This window comes from Lucilia sericata, unplaced genomic scaffold (assembly GCF_015586225.1).
Source record: "Lucilia sericata isolate MDLA Ls3-8-SP2 unplaced genomic scaffold, ASM1558622v1 Contig000974F_arrow, whole genome shotgun sequence".
In the NCBI taxonomy this organism is placed as follows: Eukaryota; Metazoa; Arthropoda; class Insecta; order Diptera; family Calliphoridae; genus Lucilia; species Lucilia sericata.
In genome coordinates this window covers 43,579-67,100 of record NW_023994957.1, presented here as the reverse complement: position 1 = coordinate 67,100, position 23,522 = coordinate 43,579, and the positions used below count along the sequence as shown (strand labels likewise).

General features: G+C 30.8%; 1 protein-coding gene across 1 annotated transcript in view; it reads right to left on the bottom strand.

Annotated features, from left to right (window-relative positions):
• The window catches only part of LOC119609392 (endoplasmic reticulum metallopeptidase 1-like), a 114,724-nt gene that overhangs the window by 70,841 nt on the left and 20,361 nt on the right, over positions 1-23,522 (bottom strand). Inside the window, exons 2-6 of the mRNA XM_037964150.1 lie at positions 8,330-8,375; positions 7,948-8,270; positions 4,074-4,437; positions 3,931-4,013; positions 2,932-3,207 (exon numbers count right to left, since the gene is read on the bottom strand). Of these exons, the coding sequence (XP_037820078.1) occupies positions 2,932-3,207; positions 3,931-4,013; positions 4,074-4,437; positions 7,948-8,270; positions 8,330-8,375 (1,092 nt within the window). The remainder of the gene's footprint in view (positions 1-2,931; positions 3,208-3,930; positions 4,014-4,073; positions 4,438-7,947; positions 8,271-8,329; positions 8,376-23,522) is intronic.

Sequence of the window (23,522 nt, the reverse complement as noted above, 5' to 3'; positions counted from 1 at the left end):
TCTATCCAGCCCATTTTAAAGGGATCGGTCCACATTTGCTCATTTCCCCCATATAAAGTCTCTTTTAGAAAATAAGTTTTTCGTCAATAAATTGCTTAAATAAATCGGAATCAAGGTAATATTCAAAACAAATGCTTTATTATGAAAAATAAATCACATTAAATATTCATAACTGGTATAGGGTATCATAGTCGGACTTGGCCGACTTACTTACTTGTTTTTTAAATGATAGCGATGAAATTCGACATAAACATATTTTTTAGGAAATTAATACCATTGTAAAATTTTATAAGGATCGGTCCATAATTGACCCTATCCCCCATATAGGGACCCCTTCAGAAAATGACATAATTGACTAAAAGAAGCATCTATAGCGATGAAATTCGACATGAGCATATTCTATAGAAACCTAAATCGCTTTGTCAAATTTTATAACGATCGGTCCATAATTAACCCTTCCCCCCCATATAATGTCCCCTTCAGAAAATTACTTTAACACTCATAACTGCCTTAAAGAAGCATCTATAGCGATGAAATTCGACATGAACATATTCTATAGAAACCTAAATCGTGTTGTAAAATTTTATAACGATCGGTCCATAATTGACCCTACCCCCCATATAAGGTCCCCTTCAGAAAATAACTTTAACGCTCATAACTGCCTTAAAAAAGCATCTATAGCGATGAAATTCGACACGAACATATTTCATAGGAACCTTAATATCATTGTAAAATTTTATAAGAATCGATCCATAATTGACCCTATCCCCCATATAAGGTCCCCTTCAGAAAATTACTTTAACGCTCATAACCTAAACTAAAATCGTTCTAGGAAATTTGACGAAGATCTGTCCATAGTTGACCAAACCTAAAAAATTTCTTAAATATCAAAGTTTATTTATAAGGAAGCATTCCTTTTCGGCAAGATTCGGCACAGCCGAATATAACACTCTTACTTGTTTCAATTATGTAAGTCTTGTGTAAATTGTACAAACAAACTGACATTTTCTCAAAAATATGTTGAAAGAAATGTTTAAGTTTTTGCTTTACTTATTTTTTAAGTTTTTGTAAAATGAAAAATAAAAAAAAAAATTTTAAATACAAGTGTCTTCAGAAAAACAGGATGGTTTGTCTTATTTACATACATATTTCGAAAAACAAAAGTGGAGTTGCTGTCTTTGTTTTTAAATCCATATTTACTTATATACAGTGTCTCTCATAATTATTCGAATTTGGGTAAACTATAAAAAGAAAGCAAATTTAATAATATATTTTGTGTGCAAAAAAAATAAATTAATTTGTTATATTGTCTAGATAGTCCTTATGTTTGATATCACGCTTTTTAAAACTTGAAAAATTTGCATTGACTTAAATTAATTGTGGATTTTTTAAAAAAAGTCCATGAAATTGCCTCTCAAAAGTATACGAATTTTTCCTATATTTCATATTTGATCATATTATACGCAACACAAATTTTAGAATCGAATGGTTTTTATGCGTAATATTGTTTTAAGGGGTTACTATCCACGGAAAGGATATATTTTTGGCCCATTTGGTCCACAATTTTGGGGAATTTGTACCCTCTTTTCATGTAATATCATTAAAATGGCGATTTTTGGCCATAATTGTAAATTTTTCTCCTTATTTCCAGAGATAAAACAAAAATTTGATATTGGGACTTAAAAGACCCCTTGGGGTATCTAAAAATAATATTTTTTGTTACAAGAATCTGTATTTAAACGTTCCAAGATAAATTATTCGGATCATTCTTCTGTCGCTAATTCAATATATTGGAACTTAAGTCCATTTTTATAATACTAGGATCAACTATTTTCGGGAAAAGTTTTCTGGTATATATTCTTTTAGATATCAGCTTTTATACATTTTAAGTTTTCAATGTGTTGTGGAAGTGTACAACTCCAAAACATGCCTCGAAGAAACACCATTCAAAATAGTAAAATCATTATTTTTATATACCAATGGCCTCCATGCTGCACGGCACGATATCATTATGATCTAACTCAAAAATGTTGATATGTGTTTAAATATTATTTATTATGATCAAATTAAAACCAAAATTTTGGACTTACAGTGTTATTGTAACGGGCAACATAAGCGTGAAAGTTACGAGTAGTAAAAACTGAAATCTACTATATAGGATGACGTTTTGTTAAGGCATGTTTTGGGGTTGTATACCGCTATAATATATTGAAAATTTAAAATATATTAGTGCCAATATGTACATGAATATACACTAGACAACTTTGTCGGAAAATATCGTCCCTAGAGGTACGAAAAGGGACTTATGATCCAGATAATTCAATTAGAAACTGAAAAACGATACCAAAAATTCATCTTGGAACGTTTAAGTACAGATCCTTATAACAAAAAATATTATTTTTAGATACCCTATGGGTTCTATTAAATTCCAATATTAAATTTTGGTTTTATCTCTGGAAAAAGGGTGAAAACATTACAAATATAGCCAAAAATTGCCATTTTAATGATATTACATGAAAAGAGGGTACAAATCCCCCAAAATTGTGGACCAAATGGGTCAAAAATATATCCATGCGGTTGATAGTTACCCCTTAAAACAATATTAACCATAAAACCATGCGATTCTAGATTTTGTGTATCGTATAATATGATCAAATATGAAATACAGGAAAAATTCGCATACTTTTGTGAAGTAGTTTCATGGACTTTTTTAAAAAAAGCACAACTAATTTAAGTAAATGTAAAGTTTTCAAGTTTTAAGGGGCGTGATATCAAAACTAAGGACTATCTAGACAATATAACAAATTAATTTATTTATTTTTCACACAAAATATATTATTCAATTTGGTTTCTTTTCATAGTTTACCTAAATTCGAATACTTATGAGAGACACTGTAGATAGGATTGGATTATTAAAAATTAAATACTTACTTGGACAATACCAAACTCATCTGAATCTGCTATTGCTTTTGTTAGCTCCAATATATTGCATCCTGTGTGTTGTATGCTACCATGCGGCAAATAATCTAATGAATCAAATTTTGTATGATAGCGTTGACCATTGATGATGTGGGCAAAATCAAGCCCCGGTAAACCACCAAAATTTGAAAAAATTCGGTAATCTGTGTCAGAAGGAATTAGGCCAGAATCAAAAATTTCTTCCGCAGCTACTTGAGCACTTGGATACGGTACTGAATCAGCATACATCTAGAAATACAGTTAAAAAATCGTATATAATGTCTTACATAACAATATAAATTATATTTTTCTATTTAAGTAAATTTAATTACACTGATATGCAAAAAAAAATTGTTTCGCTTTCTTTGAATTTTAATAATTAATTGAACTTTTACGCAATGTACATTTTTATGTTATTGTACCTTTAACACCTAAATAGGTACATGTTTATAATTCATTTAAATTTATCAGTTCGCAAGCACATTTGCTGGAAAAAAAATAGATCTGTTATGTACTATTAAGATGTCATCTTTAAAAGATATAATTAATTATTTTTTAAACTCAGCATGGAGTCGAATTTCACAAGACATTTTAAACAAAGGCTGGAAATTCATTTTAAATTTATTTTCAGACCAATATAAAACTATTCCCATAAGTGTCCTAACAGAGAGAATTTTTCCGCTAGAAATAAGTCAGCTAAAAGAAATAAGTGAGCTATTAGACTTCTTCAAGCGCTAAATCCTCAGAGGTAAAGCATGTGTAAATTTGTTATTAAAAATTGATAAATTATTTAATTAAGGTTTAATAATGTTTATAATTTCTGATGCTGAATAGGGGTGTTAGTTTTTTTTCAAAATTTAAGCATTCGATAACGTGAACCAATTGTAAAAAGTAAACTGCCATAGTAAAAATTAGTTCACATTATCGTGAGTTACCTGTATTATGTATTTTAACTGTATGTATGAATATTACCTGTATAAGCCATGAATTATTCCGATTGTTTTGAAAAAGAAGTTCTTTTCCTCCAGATCCCACAGATTCCAAATTAATGAAAGCTTTGTAACAATGATAGTAATATATTTTTATTTTTTAATTAAAAATTAATAATTGTATACCTTTTATTTCCGATGCCCATTTGTGCTTTGTTATGAAACCATGGGATGCCTGGAGGCCAGTCTCTTCTGCTCCATTAAATAAAAAGATTATTGAATGTTTCAGACGTTTTTCACTGCGTGACAAAACTCTTAGTATCTCCATCATTACCACACAATTTGCAGCATCGTCATTTGCTCCTGGGCTGCCTGGTACCGTATCAAAATGGCAATTTAGTAGCAAAGCTTTATCTTTAAAATTAGTATTTTGATGTCCCTCGTTCAATTTATATTCTCCATGCAATTTTACTACAACATTTTGAACATTACGATACATGGTCGTCATTCCATATGTTTTAAAACCAGTCCAATATGTACCACTAACGACCTTTTAATGAAAATGGTAAAACATTATATACTTGTCTGAACAGTCATTTTGGAAAACATAATATGTAAATTTGTACGTCTAAGAGCAGGTTTTTCTTATAATGATAATCTACATAATGTATGTGCCATCAACTGATATCGCAATTAGAGCGATATCAAAGTCTGAGGTTAGTATGATAGTACGTATTCTGAGAGTATAGCTGTGCCCATAACACTGGATTATACAAAATTGGACGTGCGGATTCAGACGAATGTAAACTCTGGCTTGGCATTTTCAGACTTTCGACGAAACTAGATTCATATACACATCTTGGGAATGATTTCATTCCATATATAACATTCCTCACTAACACTGATTTTTAACAACAAACAGTTTTCATGCATGGGAGTGCTCAACAGGCCCGAGGTGCATTTCTTCGGATTTGGTGTAGTGTACATCCTCCTGTCAACCTAGTCTAACCTATTTAACCCTTTCAGGGTCAAAAATAATTTATGTCTAGAAAAAACTTGAAAACTTATATTTAAGATAATCCGGGAAAAATAATATTTTTTATACCCTCCACCACCATCAGTGGTGATAGAGGGTATATATAACTTTGTCATTCCGTGTGTAACACCAAGAAATATTCATCTGAGACCCAACAAAGTATATATATTCTGGGTCCTTATGAAATTCTGAGTCGATTTAGCTATGTCCGTCTGTCCGTCCGTCCGTCCGTCCGTCTGTCTGTCTGTCTGTCTGTGTAAAACACGCTCACGTTAAAACGAAGCAATATAATTTAACCAAATTCACCCAAAACATTCATTATTATCCGGTACAGTTTGGTATTGAAAATGAGCAAAATCGGTTCACATTGGGAAAAGTTATGAATCAAAATTTAAAACAACCTCGAAAAAAATAAGCATTTTTTACACATTCTGATGTAATTTTCTCGAAAACTATGCAAGATAATTTCATGAAAGTCATCATACATTCGTTTCTACACAAGATATTTATTTCTGCTGAAAATTGCCAGCATCGGTCCATAATTTCATATACCTCCCATACAAAAGTGCATATTCCCGGAAAATGAGTTTTTTGCTAAAAACTTCCGTCAGAATGTTGATATCTTCACAAAATTTTTGCAAATTAAAATCTTATGTTAATAGAATTCATTGAGAGAAAAAATTTTCTGGATCGGTCCATAATTGGACATAGCTCCCATACAAGGTCCCCTCCCGAAAATCACTTAAACGTGCATAACTCATTACGTAAATAAGATATCCATATAAAATTTGGAATGAGTATTACTCATATGCACAGAAATATTACTGTGAAATTTTTTTCCGATCGGTCCATAATTGGTCATAGCTCCCATACAAGGTCCCCTCCCGAAAATCACTTAAACGCACATAACTCATTACTAAATCAAGATATCCATATAAAATTCTGCACAAGTATTGCTCACATATACAGAAATATTACTATGAAATTTTTTTCCGATCGGTCCATAATTGGTCATAGCTCCCATACGAGGTCCCTCCCGAAAATCACTTAAACACACATAACTCATTACTAAATTAAAATATCCATATAAAGTTTGGTACAAGAATTGCTCATATGCACAGAAATATTACTGTGAATTTTTTTTCCGATCGGTCCATAATTGGTCATAGCTCCCATACAAGGTCCCTTCCCGAAAATCACTTAAACACACATAACTCATTACTAAATTAAAATATCCATATAAAATTTGGTACATGTTTTGTTCTCACATATATAAATATTACTATGAAATTTTTTTCCGATCGGTCCATAATTGGTCATAGCTCCGTACAAGGTCCAATCCCGAAAATCACTTAAACACACAAAACTCATTACTAAATTTAAATATCCATATAAAGTTTGGTACAAGTATTGCTCTCACATATAGAAATATTACTATGGAATTTTTTTCCGATCGGTCCATAATTGGTCATAGCTCCCATACAAGGTCCCCTTCCGAAAATCACTTAAACGCACATAACTCATTACTAAATTAAAATATCCATATAAAATTTGGTACAAGTATTGTTCACATATACAGAAATATTATTATGGAAGTTTTTTTTCGGATCGGTCCATAATTGGTCATAGCTCCCATACAAGGTCCCCTCCCGAAAATAACTTAAACGCACATAACTCATTACAAAATATTGATATATAACCATTTAGCACAAATATTGCTCTTATATACATAAATTACACTATAAAATTGTTTTGCAATCGGTCCATATTTGGTCATAGCTCTCATACTAGGTCCCCTCCAGAAAATCACTTAAATGCACAATATTCATTACCAAATAATGATATAGATACAGAATTTTGAAATTTTGTCTTTATATACATAATTGGTCATAGCTCACATACAAGGTCCTTTTACGAAAATCTCTTAAACTCACATTACTCATTACCAAATAAAGCTATTGATACAAAATTTGGCACAAATATTAGTTTTGTATACAAAAATTATATTTCAAGATTTTTTCACGATCGGTTCATAACATGGGTGCGGTCGGTCCTATACATGTTTCCCTTCAGAAAATCACATAAATACTCATAACTTTTAACAAAATTAAATAAATCTTGGGATTTTTTCTATTTAAGACATGAGAGATCAATTAGAAAAGTATTAATATAAAAGTAGCTGGTGGAGGGTATTTAAGATTCGGCTCAGCCGAATATAGCACTCTAACTTGTTGAATTTGAGTTTTCCCTAGTGAGTTATAGAAGGTCAAAGTTAAATGTCGAATATATTCGACATTCGAAAAACAGTCTCCAAAAAGTACCACCAATATTTTTTATGAATTTTTTTTGTAAAATGTCTTCTTAAACTTCTTTCAATACAATACAATATAAATCTGCATAGTCCGATCTCCTAAAATACAATTTTTTGGCCATTAAATGAAGCTGTTTTTTAAACGTTGTTAAAATTAAAAGCACTTTTTAAAAAGTAGTCATAAGTGACAATTTCTTAAAATCTGATTTTTAAATACTTTTAAAATACGGAAGATCTTTCTAAATCTCAATTATAAATATAATAAAGTCTTCATTTTCATCTAAAAGAAAAAAATTAAAACTAAAGTTAAATATTGTACCCAAAAAATGCTTAAAAACAGAGTCTATTGTAATGTCGAATATATTCGACAAAACCACGGAAAGGGTTAATGGTTCTAAATTTATTTGTTCAGTAAATTAAATTCTTAACGTGCTAAATATTTCCATATTTTGGGAATATGGAACGATTCCGAGTTGGACCTAACATGGGAGCTAAGGTCAAATGTGGTCCGATAAATTTGCAACATTGTTTTTATACTTAGGAATATTATCAAGGACTCGTAGCCTATAGACTATGTGGCAAAAATTATCGAAGTTTCTACTATATAATAAATTATTAAATTCAGCTAATTCATATTATTTAACGTTTTGAAAATAACTTTCAAGACTGGGATCACTGCTCCTTTATATTACAACATTTTACAAATACCTTACCTGTATATCTAATTCAATGCGCTGATTTTTGTGTGCTAATTGTTTAATGTAAGATATTTCTCGTTTCAGAAAATCTACAGCCAACACTTCATTGCTATAACTACCAACCACACGGGGCCCAAAGTTTGTCAAAATCTTTAAATCTTTCCATGCTCTCTCAGCAATAAATGAATGTGGATTGTAAAGAAGATCCGAATTTCCAAGAGCTTTTGGTAAGTTCTCATGTAAATTATATCGACAAGTATAGCCCAATAATATTAATACTCCAAGTACAACAAAACTCCACCCTTCCCATATATGATGAACATTGCGTTTGCTGTAAACTATCAAAAAAATATTTTTAGAGTTTTTCTTATATATATAAAAATTTTAAAGATTTTACCACTATCGAATATGATTTTCTGCCCACCGGTCTGACGCCTACAATCCTGTTTGAAAAAAAAATATATAGATTAAAATAGAATTAAATTTTTCATTTTCAAAAATTTAATATACATTTAAGAAATTCTTTAATGAAAAGTAGCCCTAAAGTAAAGAAAAAAAATTGAGACCTTTTTTCATTATACGATTTTGGGGTCATTTCTTTTAAGATGAAAAATAGCCCAAAAATGCAACATACCCCCCCAAAAAAATAAATTTTGTGTTTTTGTAGCCTGTGCATTTTATGAGACCATTTTTCGTTTTAGACTTTTGGATAGTTTCTAATTTCGCGAACTTTTACAAATTCCGGGAATTGACTTTTAATAATTCTCGGGAATTCCCGATATATTAAAACCTGCAACTTTTGAAAGACGTAGTTTATTATTTAGTTTCGGTCATTTCTGCACCATTAGAACGTGGAAAAATTATATTTAATAAAATTTATTTTATTTTATACTTTATATGAATATCATCAAAAAAGAAATATATTATTTTTAAAGAGAATTGCAATTCAATCAAAAGCGTTATTATTTCTTTCATAATAAAACAACTTTCTATTCACAAAGCAAGATTTAATAATTTGTCGGAAACATATGCAAAACTGTATTATATCTGCCATTATATTTTGAACTTTTGTAAAATACTAAATAGAAAGAATCGGACAAAACTATAACAAGTTTTCCACAGAAAGAAAAAAAAATATTTAGTTTGTTTCAATAGATTTTATAAAATGAAAAAAAAAAACAAGAAAATTTGCTGCAAAAATTTTAATTTCCTTAAAATAGTTTTTACTTAGATAAATTGTTTATGTATTGTATTTTTATTAAAAATCCTCAAAGTTCATAAAGAATATTGTCGAAATCCTCTATAGTAGTCGCTACGTATATTTGAGTGGTCCTGTTTGTCTGGAGAAAATAAAAGATGTCGATTTTTTAACAAAATTTTTGCTTTACATTCGAATTTACATTATTATTTCCTGTTTTTTATACCCTCCACCACCATCAGTGGTGATAGAGGGTATATATAACTTTGTCATTCCGTGTGTAACACCAAGAAATATTCATCTGAGACCCAACAAAGTATATATATTCTGGGTCCTTATCAAATTCTGAGTCGATTTAGCTATGTCCGTCTGTCCGTCTGTCTGTGTAAAACACGCTCACGATAAAACGAAGCAATAGAGTTTAACCAAATTCACCCAAAATGTTCTTCATTTTCCTAAGTTGTTTGGTATTGAAAATGGGCAAAATCGGTTCACACCGGGAAAAGTTATGAATCAAAATTTAAAACAACCTCGGAAAAAAATAAGCATTTTTTACACATTCTGATGTAATTTTCTCGAAAACTATGCAAGATAATGCCATGGAAATCACCACACATTCGTTTCTGCACAAGATCTTGATCCCTGCTGAAAATTGCCAGAATCGGTCCACAATTTCATATACCTCCCATACAAAAGTACATATTCCCGGAAAATGGGTTTTTTGTTGATAACTTCCGCCACAATGCAGATATCTTCACAAAATTTTACAAATTAAAATCTTATGTCAATAGAATTCTTTCAGGGGAAAAATTTTATGGATCGGTCCGTAATTGGACATAGCTCCCATACAAGGTCCCCTCCCGAAAATCACTTAAACGCGCATAACTCATAACTAAATTAAGATATCCATATAAAATTTGGTACAAGTATTACTCATATGCACAGAAATATTACTGTGAAATTTTTTTCCGATCGGTCCATAATTGGTCATAGCTCCCATACAAGGTCCCCTCCCGAAAATCACTTAAACGCGCATAACTCATTACTAAATTAAGATATCCATATAAAATTTGGTATAAGTATTGTCCATATGCATAGAAATATTACTGTGAAATTTTTTTCCGATCGGTCCATAATTGGTCATAGCTCCCATACAAGGTCCCCTCCCGAAAATCACTTAAACGCGCATAACTCATAACTAAATTAAGATATCCATATAAAATTTGGTACAAGTATTACTCATATGCACAGAAATATTACTGTGAAATTTTTTTCCGATCGGTCCATAATTGGTCATAGCTCCCATACAAGGTCCCCTCCCGAAAATCACTTAAACGCGCATAACTCATTACTAAATTAAGATATCCATATAAAATTTGGTATAAGTATTGTCCATATGCATAGAAATATTACTGTGAAATTTTTTTCCGATCGGTCCATAATTGGTCATAGCTCCCATACAAGGTCCCCTCCCGAAAATCACTTAAACGCGCATAACTCATAACTAAATTAAGATATCCATATAAAATTTGGTACAAGTATTAGTCATATGCACAGAAATATTACTGTGAAATTTTTTTCCGATCGGTCCATAATTGGTCATAGCTCCCATACAAGGTCCCCTCCCGAAAATCACTTAAACGCGCATAACTCATTACTAAATTAAGATATCCATATAAAATTTGGTATAAGTATTGTCCATATGCATAGAAATATTACTGTGAAATTTTTTTCCGATCGGTCCATAATTGTTCATAGCTCCCATACAAGGTCCCCTCCCGAAAATCACTTAAACGCGCATAACTCATAACTAAATTAAGATATCCATATAAAATTTGGTACAAGTATTGCCCATATGCATAGAAATATTACTGTGAAATTTTTTTCCGATCGGTCCATAATTGGTCATAGCTCCCATACAAGGTCCCCTCCCGAAAATCACTTAAACGCGCATAACTCATAACTAAATTAAGATATCCATATAAAATTTGGTACAAGTATTAGTCATATGCACAGAAATATTACTGTGAAATTTTTTTCCGATCGGTTCATAATTGGTCATAGCTCCCATACAAGGTCCCCTCCCGAAAATCACTTAAACTCGCATAACTCATTACTAAATTAAGATATCCATATAAAATTTGGTATAAGTATTGTCCATATGCATAGAAATACTACTGAAAAATTTTTTCCGATCAGTCCATAAATGGTCATAGCTCCCATACAAGGTCCGCTCCCGAAAATCACTTAAACGCGCATAACTCATTACTAAATTAAGATATCAATATAAAATTTGGCACAAGTATTACTCATATGCACAGAAATATTACTGTGAACATTTTTTTCGATCGGTCCATAATTGGTCATAGCTCCCATACAAGGTCCCCTCCCGAAAATCACTTAAACGCGCATAACTCATTACTTAATTAAGATACCCATATGGTACAAATATTACTCATATGCACAGAAATATTACAGATAAATTTTTCTCTGATCGGTCCATAACAGGTCATAGCTCCCATACAAGGTCCCCTCCCGAAAATCACTTAAACGCACATAACTCATTACTAAATTAAGATTTCCATATAAAGTTTGGCAGAAATATTGCTCATATATAGAGAAATATTACTGTGAAATTGTTTTCCTATCGATCCATAATTGATCATAGCTCCCATACAAGGTGCCTTTCAGAAAAACACTTAAAGGCACATAACTCATTACCAAATAATGATATAAATAAATACTATTTTTGTTCATAAATACTATTTTGTAATGCAAAAAGCACTTAATGCTATTTCAAAAATTTTTCACGATCGGTCTATATTTGGTCATATCTCTCATACTAGGTCCTGCCCCTAAAAGCGCTTTAACCGTATTTAACTATTTGCATTATCAATTTGTGTAGAACAAAATTATATATATGTATGTATTTTTAAAATCCTTAAATCTTTCACACACATGCAAATACTAGATATCGCTAAAGCATATCTTAGGGCGCTATAAAAATTTAAAAGAAAGTGGCGTTTCTTATGTTCAATAAATCTTGGAATTGTAGTAGATTTAAGCTTTTTAAATCTTGGGATTTTTCTATTTATGACATGAGAAAACTTATTTCTACAAATATTTTATTAATTAGAAATGTATTAATACAAAAGTTGCTGGTGGAGGGTATTTAAGATTCGGCTCAGCCGAATATAGCACTCTAACTTGTTTCATTTAAAATTGTCCTAATTTCAAACTGTTTTGTTTCGAAGTAAATGAAACATTTCAAACGTCCTTTTCTGAAATTCAAATGAATAATATCCCTGCAGGAAATGGAACTAGTACCAAACTAGTATTTTACTAATACAAAAATCACCAGTACTAGTTTGCAACTGTAAACTTTCCTATAAAATCTTAAAGCACAAATTAACATTACCTCATAATTGGTAATTTTACTCCTTTGCAATCCTCCTACTTGGTTCCAAGTAAAAAATACTACAAAATTAATTTGTGTATTGTTTTATTTATAAAAAATTAAATTAAATAAAAAATTTTGTAAATACATTTACCTTTTATAATGCAAGTTAAAATTTTGAAGAAATTATGGTTTCTAACCGCACCACCAACGTAGATATCGTGGATTATACATATAATGTCCACAAAATTGCCTTAAATACATTTGCGTATGATCAAATAAATATGAAACTCATTGCAATTTTTAAACTTAACAGACGTCTGTTGGGTAATTAAAAAAAATCGAAAAACTGAGATATTCAACATGACCCTCTCCGACTTCAATGAAATTCGGTACAATCATTCTTCGTATAAATACCAAATTTAAAGTTCTCAAAAATTTTCAGATACATACTTTACGGTTTAGATTTGATCGATGTTGAAAGTTCATATTTTTTAAGATTTTTTTTTCAACAAGCTTTAATTTTGAAATGGTCCATTTTCTAAATTAATGACGTTATTATATATCTTTGGGGCATTTCAAAAATTTTCGAGCAGGTTTTGTACCTTACCCTTTCTGATTTTAATGAAACTTGGTACACCCATTCTTTCTATAAATACGAAGTTTAAAGTTCTCCAAAATTACCAAATTCTTCACGGTTTAAATTTTATTAATGTTCAAAGTTCACATTTTTTAAGATTTTTTTCAACAAGCATTAAATTTGAATCGTTTATTGTTGAGTACACTATAAGCAATCTTATGTAAAGGAATACAGAAATGGAATGGAATGATATATCTTTGACTAAAAGACGTTTTATGATATCATTATCTTTATATTAAAACTATAATATTTTAAGTAATATATTGTCAAACTACAAGACATAGGCTTTAGCAAAGGACTAAAACATTTAAAAACGGATAAATAGTTTAGAAAATATACGATGTCAAATTTAATGCTTGTTGATAAAAATTCTAAAAAATATGAACTGTAACGAATTTATAAATTTTGGAGAACTTTAAATTCCGTATCTTACGATAAAATCTAAACTGTAATGAATTTGGATATTTTGGAATACCTTAAATTTAGTATTTACACAATGAGTGTGTGTACAAATTTAAATAAAAAACTAAAAAATCGAGAATTTTTGAAATGTCTCGGTTTATTTTAACTAAAAACTAATACAAAATCGTCAAAAGGTTCGACATTCATATCAAAAATTGTGTATAGTCATCAAAATCAAGTAAACTCGTCACTACCAAAATATATACCGAGCGAAAAAAAAGTTCCCCCCCAAACGCTTGAGCTGGATCCGCGCCTGATGTATGCCCATAGCATTCGTCGAGTGTATAGCAGAACTCGCTAAAATCTAAAGCGCCTTGGCGACACATCAAATTGTTTGACTAAAACGGTAAGTTTTTTGATTGTGTTAGTAAAAAAACTCACACCGCATATATACATGTGAGTTTTTTCACTAACACAATCAAAAAACTTACCGTTTGAGTCAAACAAATTTGATGTGTGGCCGTGTCGTTTAAGAAATATATTTGTCAATGGTTTAATGAAAGCATTTTAATCTATTTGACTTTTATGAATACGATTTTTGTAAATTTTGCCTAAAATTGGTTAATAAACCTAAAATAAATTTTTATGAGTAAAACCGTAAATGTTTACAATATAACAACTCTGTACTTATAAAATTTACTAGATGTTCAGTGGTTTACAATAAGAAAATAAGTGTTACCATTTATTTTCAGAGTTCAGTAAGAGTATGAACAGAACAAGCACGCCTCGACATTTTCCATACAACTTGACAGAAAAGACTGGTAACCAGTTTGAAATAAAACTTGATGACAGATAGAGAACATAAATTTTAAAGAAGACAGCCTGTTGAAATATATGATCCTCTAAAAAGATGATGTATGGTCAGCTTATCTTTCAAAAGCTATGAACAGCTGCAAAGTTTGGAGGTATGTTGTGAAATCTTTTGTATCATAGAAGACTTTAGAAACAAAACATTAAGAAATATTGACATAAGTGAAATTAACCCTTTTTAAACTTACAATTCGTAATAGGTAATCCTTATATATTATTTTATGTTTAACTATTATACAGAAATTAAAGTAGAAATAATAAAGAAAAAATTAATAGTGAAGAGATACAGGTGACATCGAGGTGACATCCCAAAAGTTCCACAAAAGAGTAGAGGAAGAAAACATCGATCTTTATTGACGATGAAAATCCAACCACCAGCAAAAGGTGCAAAAACAACAAAGAAAAATAACCACTTTACCAGTTAATCGCTGAAAAGTCGAACTCCACAATAAAAACATTAACAACAAACACTTCCTATTGCTATCAACACTCCAATACCCAAGAAATAATTTGCAGTATTTATGCACAAACTAAGAGACTGGCGGTAGTGAATTTTATGAGGTCCCGGTTCAATACCCAATACTTCGAGCCTGAATCGATGTGGATGACAGTTGATGCCATGATTTCTGTGGTCACGTTGGATTCTAGAGGACAATAACATACGGTTTTTGGGTAAGTCCAAATACTAAAGTTCCTATTTTTGTAGTTGTGGTCAAAGTTCTACGAATACAGAAATATATGGGCAATTTTCAGCTCTATTGGTCAAGAACTGCTGGAGTTAGAGGGGGTCAAAGTTGGACATTTTGGTCATACAGGGTTTTATTCAAATGAATGTAACTTTTCACCTATTGGTCCTAGCAAAAATTGTCCAAAGGAGTTCAGATGACAATTTCTTCATTGTTTCAAAAAAAAAAAAATTTATTTTTTATACCCTTCACCTTCGTGAGAAGGGTATATCGTCACCTAAAACGCAAACGGCCCTATATAACATTTTTGATATTTTTCAGGAGAAGCAAAAAACTATCTAAATTGAAATGTTTGTTTCTATCAACGAGATTTATTTGTAGTCAATAAACAAATTGTCTAATAGTGAAACCTATCAGTTGTTATGATAGTTGATAATGGCGTATATAAAAATGGATAAATTGGACTTTTTACCTTTAACATTTAAATGTTTTTGTAGACAGGTCTTTTGTTTTTTGTCAATAAAATCGCAAATTTTGGTCGGAAGAGTTCAATTTTTTGTGTGGACATTTGTTTTGATTTTGATGAACGGTTAGGACCGTTTGTAATTTCTATAATATAATTTTCCGACCACAAAAAAGTATACATATATATTCTGGATCCTTATAAATAGCAGAGTCGATTTGGGCATGTCCGTCTGTCTGTCTGTTTGTTTGTGTATATGTTGAAATCAGTTTTCAGAAGACCCCAGATATCTGCGAGATCCGAATTTTCAATAATTCTATCAGACATACGATCGAATAGAACATTACTTAAAAACAGCAAAATCGGTCCATAAATAACGGAGGTATGAGCAAAAATCCGAGACTACCTCTGAAAATTTCATAAAAAATTTAGATTTTTCGTTCATGCACAGACAAAAATATTAAACAAACAAAAACAATTTGTAAATTTTGTTATTGTCTTACTTATTTATAAAACTGCAAAGCAAGAACAACAATTATGAATGAAGCAGTGTGTTGTTATTGGCTAGAAACATGAAATTAAGTTTGTAGAGTCTGTGCCTCGTTTCTGTAACACTCGCCTCGAGAAGTTTCTCGCATGAAACAGTGAAATTGAAGAAAAAACAATGTGAATTGAAACAAAATATCATTTTTCACATGCAAGTGTTTCTGTAAGAAAATTTTGTGAGAACTATCTGTCATTTATGTTTTTTGACGTAAGTTATTGGAAATTTGTGAGTAAAAGTGTTTCTGTAAGAAAATTTCGTGAGAATTTAGTGGGATAATTCATTTAATTTCTATATTTTTTGTTTATTTATTCTTCGTTTATAAATTTGTTCGGAAATTTTTGTTTTCTTCTTTTAGTTTTTATGTTTTTGACAGCTGTTTTATTGGAAATTTCCAATAAAAACGTAATTCGCGTAGCCTCTTCTCACTTTAAGTTACAGAAACACTTTTTACTCACAAATCGAGAAACGACGGAATTTTTTGTTTCACACTTCTCGATGTGAGAACTTCTCTAAAAGTTACAGAAACGGGTAACTGGATTAAGTGAGAACCTATAAAAGGGGACTTTTTGGTACCTTTTCTTTCTTTTTGAATTTTCTATAATATTATTTAAGAGCTTTATAGTTGTATCACTTGACACGAAATTACCCATATATCTTCAACATCATCAACTACATCATGGGTAGAAGTATTACTCCTTCCCAACCCACAAGACACCTTCTTCATCACCAAAAATTCATCATCAACAACATCATCATTAAAACTTCCTTAAATTAAGGATATCTCAAAAATGTATCTTCCACTTTCTGTATTCCTTCACCAAATATAGCTTATAATAGGTTTGTTCGCGTACTCGATATTTTGTAACAATTGTTACTGGATTCCGTTCGCGTACTTTTGAAAACTTGCAACGACAAAGTAAGAGAACGATAAAAATGACAGTTCGTTGATAGATAATTTTTTGATTTTATTTTAAAAAATATCCAACATATATTTACAACATATGGTTTATATATGAATATTAGGGTGATCAGCCAGGTTTTTAATAACCGGTTATAACCGTTTTTTTTTTAAGTCGGTTTCGGTTTTTCTGAAAAGGGGTTTTCTCCTCAAATAGCCGGTTTTTTCTAAATGTGCGTTTTAATGGATTTTAGTGTATTAAAAACTTTAAACAATATTTTCTTTTAATGTATAACTAGCTAAAACCCGGCGTGCTTTGCTACTCCTGTCGATATAAAATAAAAAATATATTGATATACATTTTTTGTTTATAAAAATTTTATTATACCCTACACCACTTTAGTGGGGAGGGTATATTGGATTTGTGCTGATGTTTGTAACATACAAAAATATTCGTCCTAGACCCACCTTAAAGTATACCAATCGGCTTAGAATCGTTTTCTGTCGATTAAGCTATGTCCGTCTGGCCGGCTGGCTGGCTGGCTGGCTGTCCATGTAAACCTTGTGCGCAAGGTACAGGTCGCAATTTTCAAGATAATTGGATGAAATTTGGCACGTACGTTTTATTTGACCCAAGGACGAAGCCTATTGAAAATGGTTAAAATCGGTCCATTATTTCACCTAGCCCCCATAGAACAGAACCCCCCGAAAAGGGCTTCTGAGCTCATAATTATGTTAAATATACAGATATATCGATAAAATACGGCACAACTAAGTTTTATAGAAGTCTTGATGACCCTGCCAAATTTCATAAAGATCGGGCCCCATTTGACCCTAGCTCCCATACAAAGTCCCCTTCAGAAAATTACTTGAATGTCCCAAATTAACTTATAAACACAAATATCGCGATGAAATTCAGCACAATAAAATATTATGTAAATATAAATATATTCACAAAATTTTATCGGGCTTGGTCCATATTTGCCCCTAGTCCCCATATAAAGCCTCTTTCAGAAAATTAGTTTTTCACCCATAAATTGCTTAAATGTATCGGAACAAGGGAATATTGAAGATAAATGCTTTATTATGAAAAATAAATCACATTTAATATTCATAACTGGTGTAGGGTATCAGATGGTCGGCCACGCCCGACTATACTTTCTTACTTGTTAATATTTGTTTGTCACTATTCAAACCATAAAGTAATAAGACAAAGAAAGGTTGATATTTAAAGTATTTTATTAAATAATGATATTTATGTACATATATTATTTCTTAATAATTATTTCTTATTCCTATTCATTAGCATAAATTTACAAAATATTACAAAATTACTAAAATATAATTGACTTAATATTTACAATTAAAATTTTTCTTAACAATTATTTCCTATTCTAAAGCCTTGGGATATACAATATTTTTCGTTTTCTCCTCAGGCGCGTAGATATACAAATCTGAAGGTTTCTCAACTCGCGAGCATGCAACATAAAGCTGACCATGTGAGAAGCATGGATTTTAGAGATTTATTCCACACACTTGCAGGGATTGACCCTGAGATTTGTTTATCGCGAATGCCAAACGTATAGAAAATTGAAACCGTTTAAAGTCGAATGGCATTTCCGATGTTGTCATTGGGATCCGAGGTAGTAAGACATCCGTTCCTTTATATTGGCCAGTTGTAATCGTTGCTTCGATTAAGTTGTTCATTAATTCCTTAACTGTTAATCGTGTACCATTACAAAGACGTGGTGGATCAATATTTCGCAATAAAATAATTGGAACTCCAATTTTCAACTTCAATTCGTGGGGATACATTGACGATATCATCATTATTTGTAACAGTATCGATGGATTTATATGTTTTTAAATTACCATCGATTCTATTCAAAATAATATTATCGATACATTTAACGTCAATGTTTTTGGATGCCAGTAAAGCACGCTCACATAACCACTGCCTATTTATACCCTACACCACTATAGTGGGGAGGGTATTATACGTTTGTGCTGATGTTTGTAACACACAAAAATATTGGTCCTACACCCACCTTTAAGTATACCGATCGACTCAGAATCACATTTTGAGTCGATTAAGACATGTCCGTCCGTCCGTCTGTCCGGCTGGCTGGCTGTCCATGTAAACCTTGTGCGCAAGGTACAGGCCGCAATTTTCAAGATAATTTGATGAAATTTGGACCAAGCATGTTTTTTGGCACAAGGACGAAGCCTATTGAAATCGGTCCATTATTTCACCTAGCCCCCATACAACCGTACCTCCCGATTTGGGCGAAATTGGCACAAATAAGTTTTATATAAGTATAAATGACACTGCAGATTTTCGTAATGATCGGCCCTTATTTGACCCTAGCCCCCATACAAACCCCCCATCAAAAAATGTCTTAAACGTCTAAAATTGACTTGTAACCATTTGTATCGCAATGAAACTCAACATAATTAACTATTATTTAACAATATATCCTTTTCCCAAATTTAATGAGGATCGGCCCAAGTTTGACCTATACTCCTATATATAGCCTCATTTAGAAAATTTGTTTTTTATCAATAAATTGCTTAAATACTTTGGAATTAAGGTAAAATTCAACATAAAAGTTTCTTTGTGAAAAATTGAAATTTTTAAAATATACTCATGGTGTAGGGTATTATATGGTCGGCCATGCCCGACTATACTTTCCTACTTGTTTTGAAATTACGTTGAGGATTTGGAAAAACACATTTTATTAACTCTTCCTTTGATTGTGTGATCCTGCAAAAGTTAGAGGGAAACTTTACACAATTTGTGGTTAGCTCAATTGACATTTTTCCATTTCCTAAATCCAGCAATTGTTTTGCAAAACCTGAAGTTGAATCATCATTTTGCAACTGTACACGCATGTTTGTTTTTAATTTTAACGTGTGAACATGTTGCCAGAGATATGATGATTTCAGGCAAGCATTAAGTTCATCAGCCGGTGTTGAACCAGGTATCACAGGAAGTGTCTGGCGAAAATCACCCTCTAAAAGAATTAATGAATTAGAATTACTTCTCATGTCCTTTAAAGTGCAATCAAGCGCTTCGAAGGATTTTTTGTGGGCCATGGTGCATTCATTCCACAATATTATTTTATATGTTTGCAGGATTTTACCCATTGAAGAATTTTTCTTAACATTACATGCATAATCTTCAGAAAATTGTGTTTTCAACGGTAATTTGAGTGCATAATGCGTAATTCTGCCTCCATCTAAAAGTGTTGCTGCAATACCTGATGACGCAATGGCTAAGGCAATATTCTTTTGTGATCGAACTTTAGCTAAAATTAATGAGATGAGAAAGGTTTATCCGGTTCCTCCTGGAGCATCAATGAAATAAAATCCTCCTTGTAAGAAATAATTATTAAGAAATAATATATGTACATAAATATCATTAATTAATAAAATACTTTAAATATCAAACTTTCTTTGTCTTATTACTTTATGGTTTTGGATAGTCACAAACAAATAAAAATAAAATTTTTATAAACAAAAAATGTATATCAATATATTTTGAATTTTTTTTATTTTATATCGACACACAGTGGTATAGGAAAAAAAAAGAGGGAAATAATTCGGTAACTTCTAAATTTACCTAGCACTATTATTTTCATCCATAAGGTTAACTCTTAAATTTGTTACATATATGGATGAAAATAATGGTGCTAGGTAAATTTTCTAAAAGATGTTGAGTTTTCCCTAATTAATTTGTCACTTAAAAAACATTAGGTAGGCATGTTATAGGCATGTTATGAAAGGTAATTTTGTAATTTTCAAAACTGTATATAATTTTTGAAAATTAAAAAATTCGCGGAATACTTTTTTTTAAAAAAAATTAAAAAATGTTTTTTATTCAGTTTTTGCGAAGATACAAATTTTTCAAATTGCAATAAAAATTTTATTTATGAATATTTTTTTATGAAATTTTACAGGCAGGTAGATTTTTTTACTCAAAATCCAAAATTAAATAAAAATTTAGAATTTTCTTATTAGAAATCCCGGAATTCCCAAAAAAGTTTTAAAAAATCTCAAAAATGGGATTTTTTGGTTTTTTGCCTATTATATCCATACCAGGGGCGGGGTTATCGAAACCCGTTACAAAATGATTAAGAACATATTGGGTCATATAAAACAGGTCACTATAATTTGATATCGACTACGCGATTTGAGAATTTTTGTTCAAAATTGAATTTTCCATAAAAAATAGGGTTGTTTTTGGATGGACCTGGTCCCCTCGGTATCAAAAATTTTTAGGTTTTGTTTCATTTGTCGTATTTTATGTAAAGTCAGCTTTCCAAAAAGTATAAATTCTATATACATCTTCTTAGAAACTTTTTAGATAACCTAAAAAGAAAAAGATACTTTTTTCCCAAAAAAATGGCAAAAAATCGCCATCTCGCAAATATGCATATGGATGTTAAAGGTCTTCGTGCAAAATTTTAAGATTATAACTCCAATAGTTTTCCAGATAAACGAATTTTGGTATTTAATTCCTATGGGAGATGCCACGCTCCCTATTGGTAGTCCGTCCTAAATATTCATGTCGATACTACAGTGGCTCCGAAAAAATTTGAGGACTCTAGCAGTTATATTTTCTCAGATATACTAATTTAAGATTTTCTTTATATGGGAGGTGCCACGCCCACTGTAGCTATGCTGCCCATTTTGTCAACATGTGTTTATATGAATGCCAAAGTTGTTCATACAAAATTTGAGGACTCTAGCTGTTGCAATTTCTGAGATATGCGACTTTTAATACTTATTTTGTAGGTGGGCGTGGCACCTCGCCTACTTGAAATTCCAAAACAAAAGGTAGCCTATAGTTCCTTCCGGACATAACTGAAGACACTCTGAAAATTTCAAGGAAATCGGTTCAGCCATTTAGCTGCCTATAAAGCACAAACAAACAAACATACATACAAACACACGGTTATTATTAAAAAAACAAAACCGGTTTATATTAAATTGCAATTTTTCGAAGAAACCGAAAACCGGTTTCGAAAAAATGTCGAAGAATCGATCACCCTAATGAATATGTAACAAACCATTGAAAACGAAAACTTGGTAAAATTTAAAAATTTTGAAAGAAATATATAAATTAATAACAAACGAATATTAAAAAAATATTTGTAATTAGATTTATTTAATTTTGTTTATCATAAATTAGTTTTTAAAAGAGTTTTTTTGTTGAAAAAAATCGTAACAAATATTGCCAATCTAGCGTTTTTAAAACAATTTAGTTTGTCTTTCTCTTAGCGATTTTGTGTAAATTTTTATTCTACTAACATGTTTATTATATTTGTAATGATATTACATGTTTTGTCAACTTTAAATATCCATTTACTTATAAGAAAAATCATAGTTTTAATTGTTTGTTTTTTTGGTGTTTTGTTAGCGATTGAGATTTCAGCAAGAGGGCATTACTAATCTTTGTTTATAAACAAAAACTTTTTTTTACAAATTTGCGTTCGCGTACTTTTTTGGATATTTTTTTGATTGAGAGTAAATTAAAAATTACTCTCTATTATAAAGTTACTGGATATTTTTACTGGAAAGTACGCGAACAGGCCTAATGTCATAAGCAAAATATAAAAATATCAGAACAAATTTTTAGGGAGTTAATTCATTTTTGTTTTAGGGAGTTATTTCGTGGGGAGTTATTTCATGACGCCGTTCTATAATTTGTTATTTTTAAATGGGAACTTATTTCATTTTAAAATTAGGGATTTTTTTCATATGTTGGGTTTTTTTTTCATTTTTAAATTTGGGAATTATTTCATAATGAAAAAAGTCCCCAAATTTGAGGATTTATTTCATTTTTGTTTTGGGGAGTTATTTCATGACGCCAATTTTTGTCTGTATTTTATAAGGAAAATAGGGATTTTGTGTCATAATTTTGAGTTCTTTTGTAACATTACTCTCGAAAAATCGATTTTATAATATTTTTTATTATTTCATAACAATGGATTCAGTTTTTAAAAAGAGTTTTACAATAAACCCAAAAATGACTTTAAAAACCAAAGACAAGTAAGAAAGTATAATCGGGCGTGGCCGACCATGATACCCTACACCAGTTATGAATATTTAATGTGATTTATATTTCATAATAAAGCATTTAAGAAATTTACGGATGAAAAACTAATTTTCTGAAAGAGGCTTTATATGGGGGCTAGGGGCAAATATGGACCAAGCCCGATAAAATTTTGTGAATATATTTATATTTACATAATATTTTATTGTGCTGAATTTCATCGCGATATTTGTGTTTATAAGTTAATTTGGGACATTCAAGTTAGGGTCAAATGTGGCCCGATCTTTATGAAATTTGGCAGGGTCATCAAGACTTATATAAAACTTAGTTGTGCCGTATTTTATCGGTATATCTGTATATTTAACATAATTATGAGCTTAGAAGCCCTTTTCGGGGGATTCTGTTCTATGGGGGCTAGGTGAAATAATAAT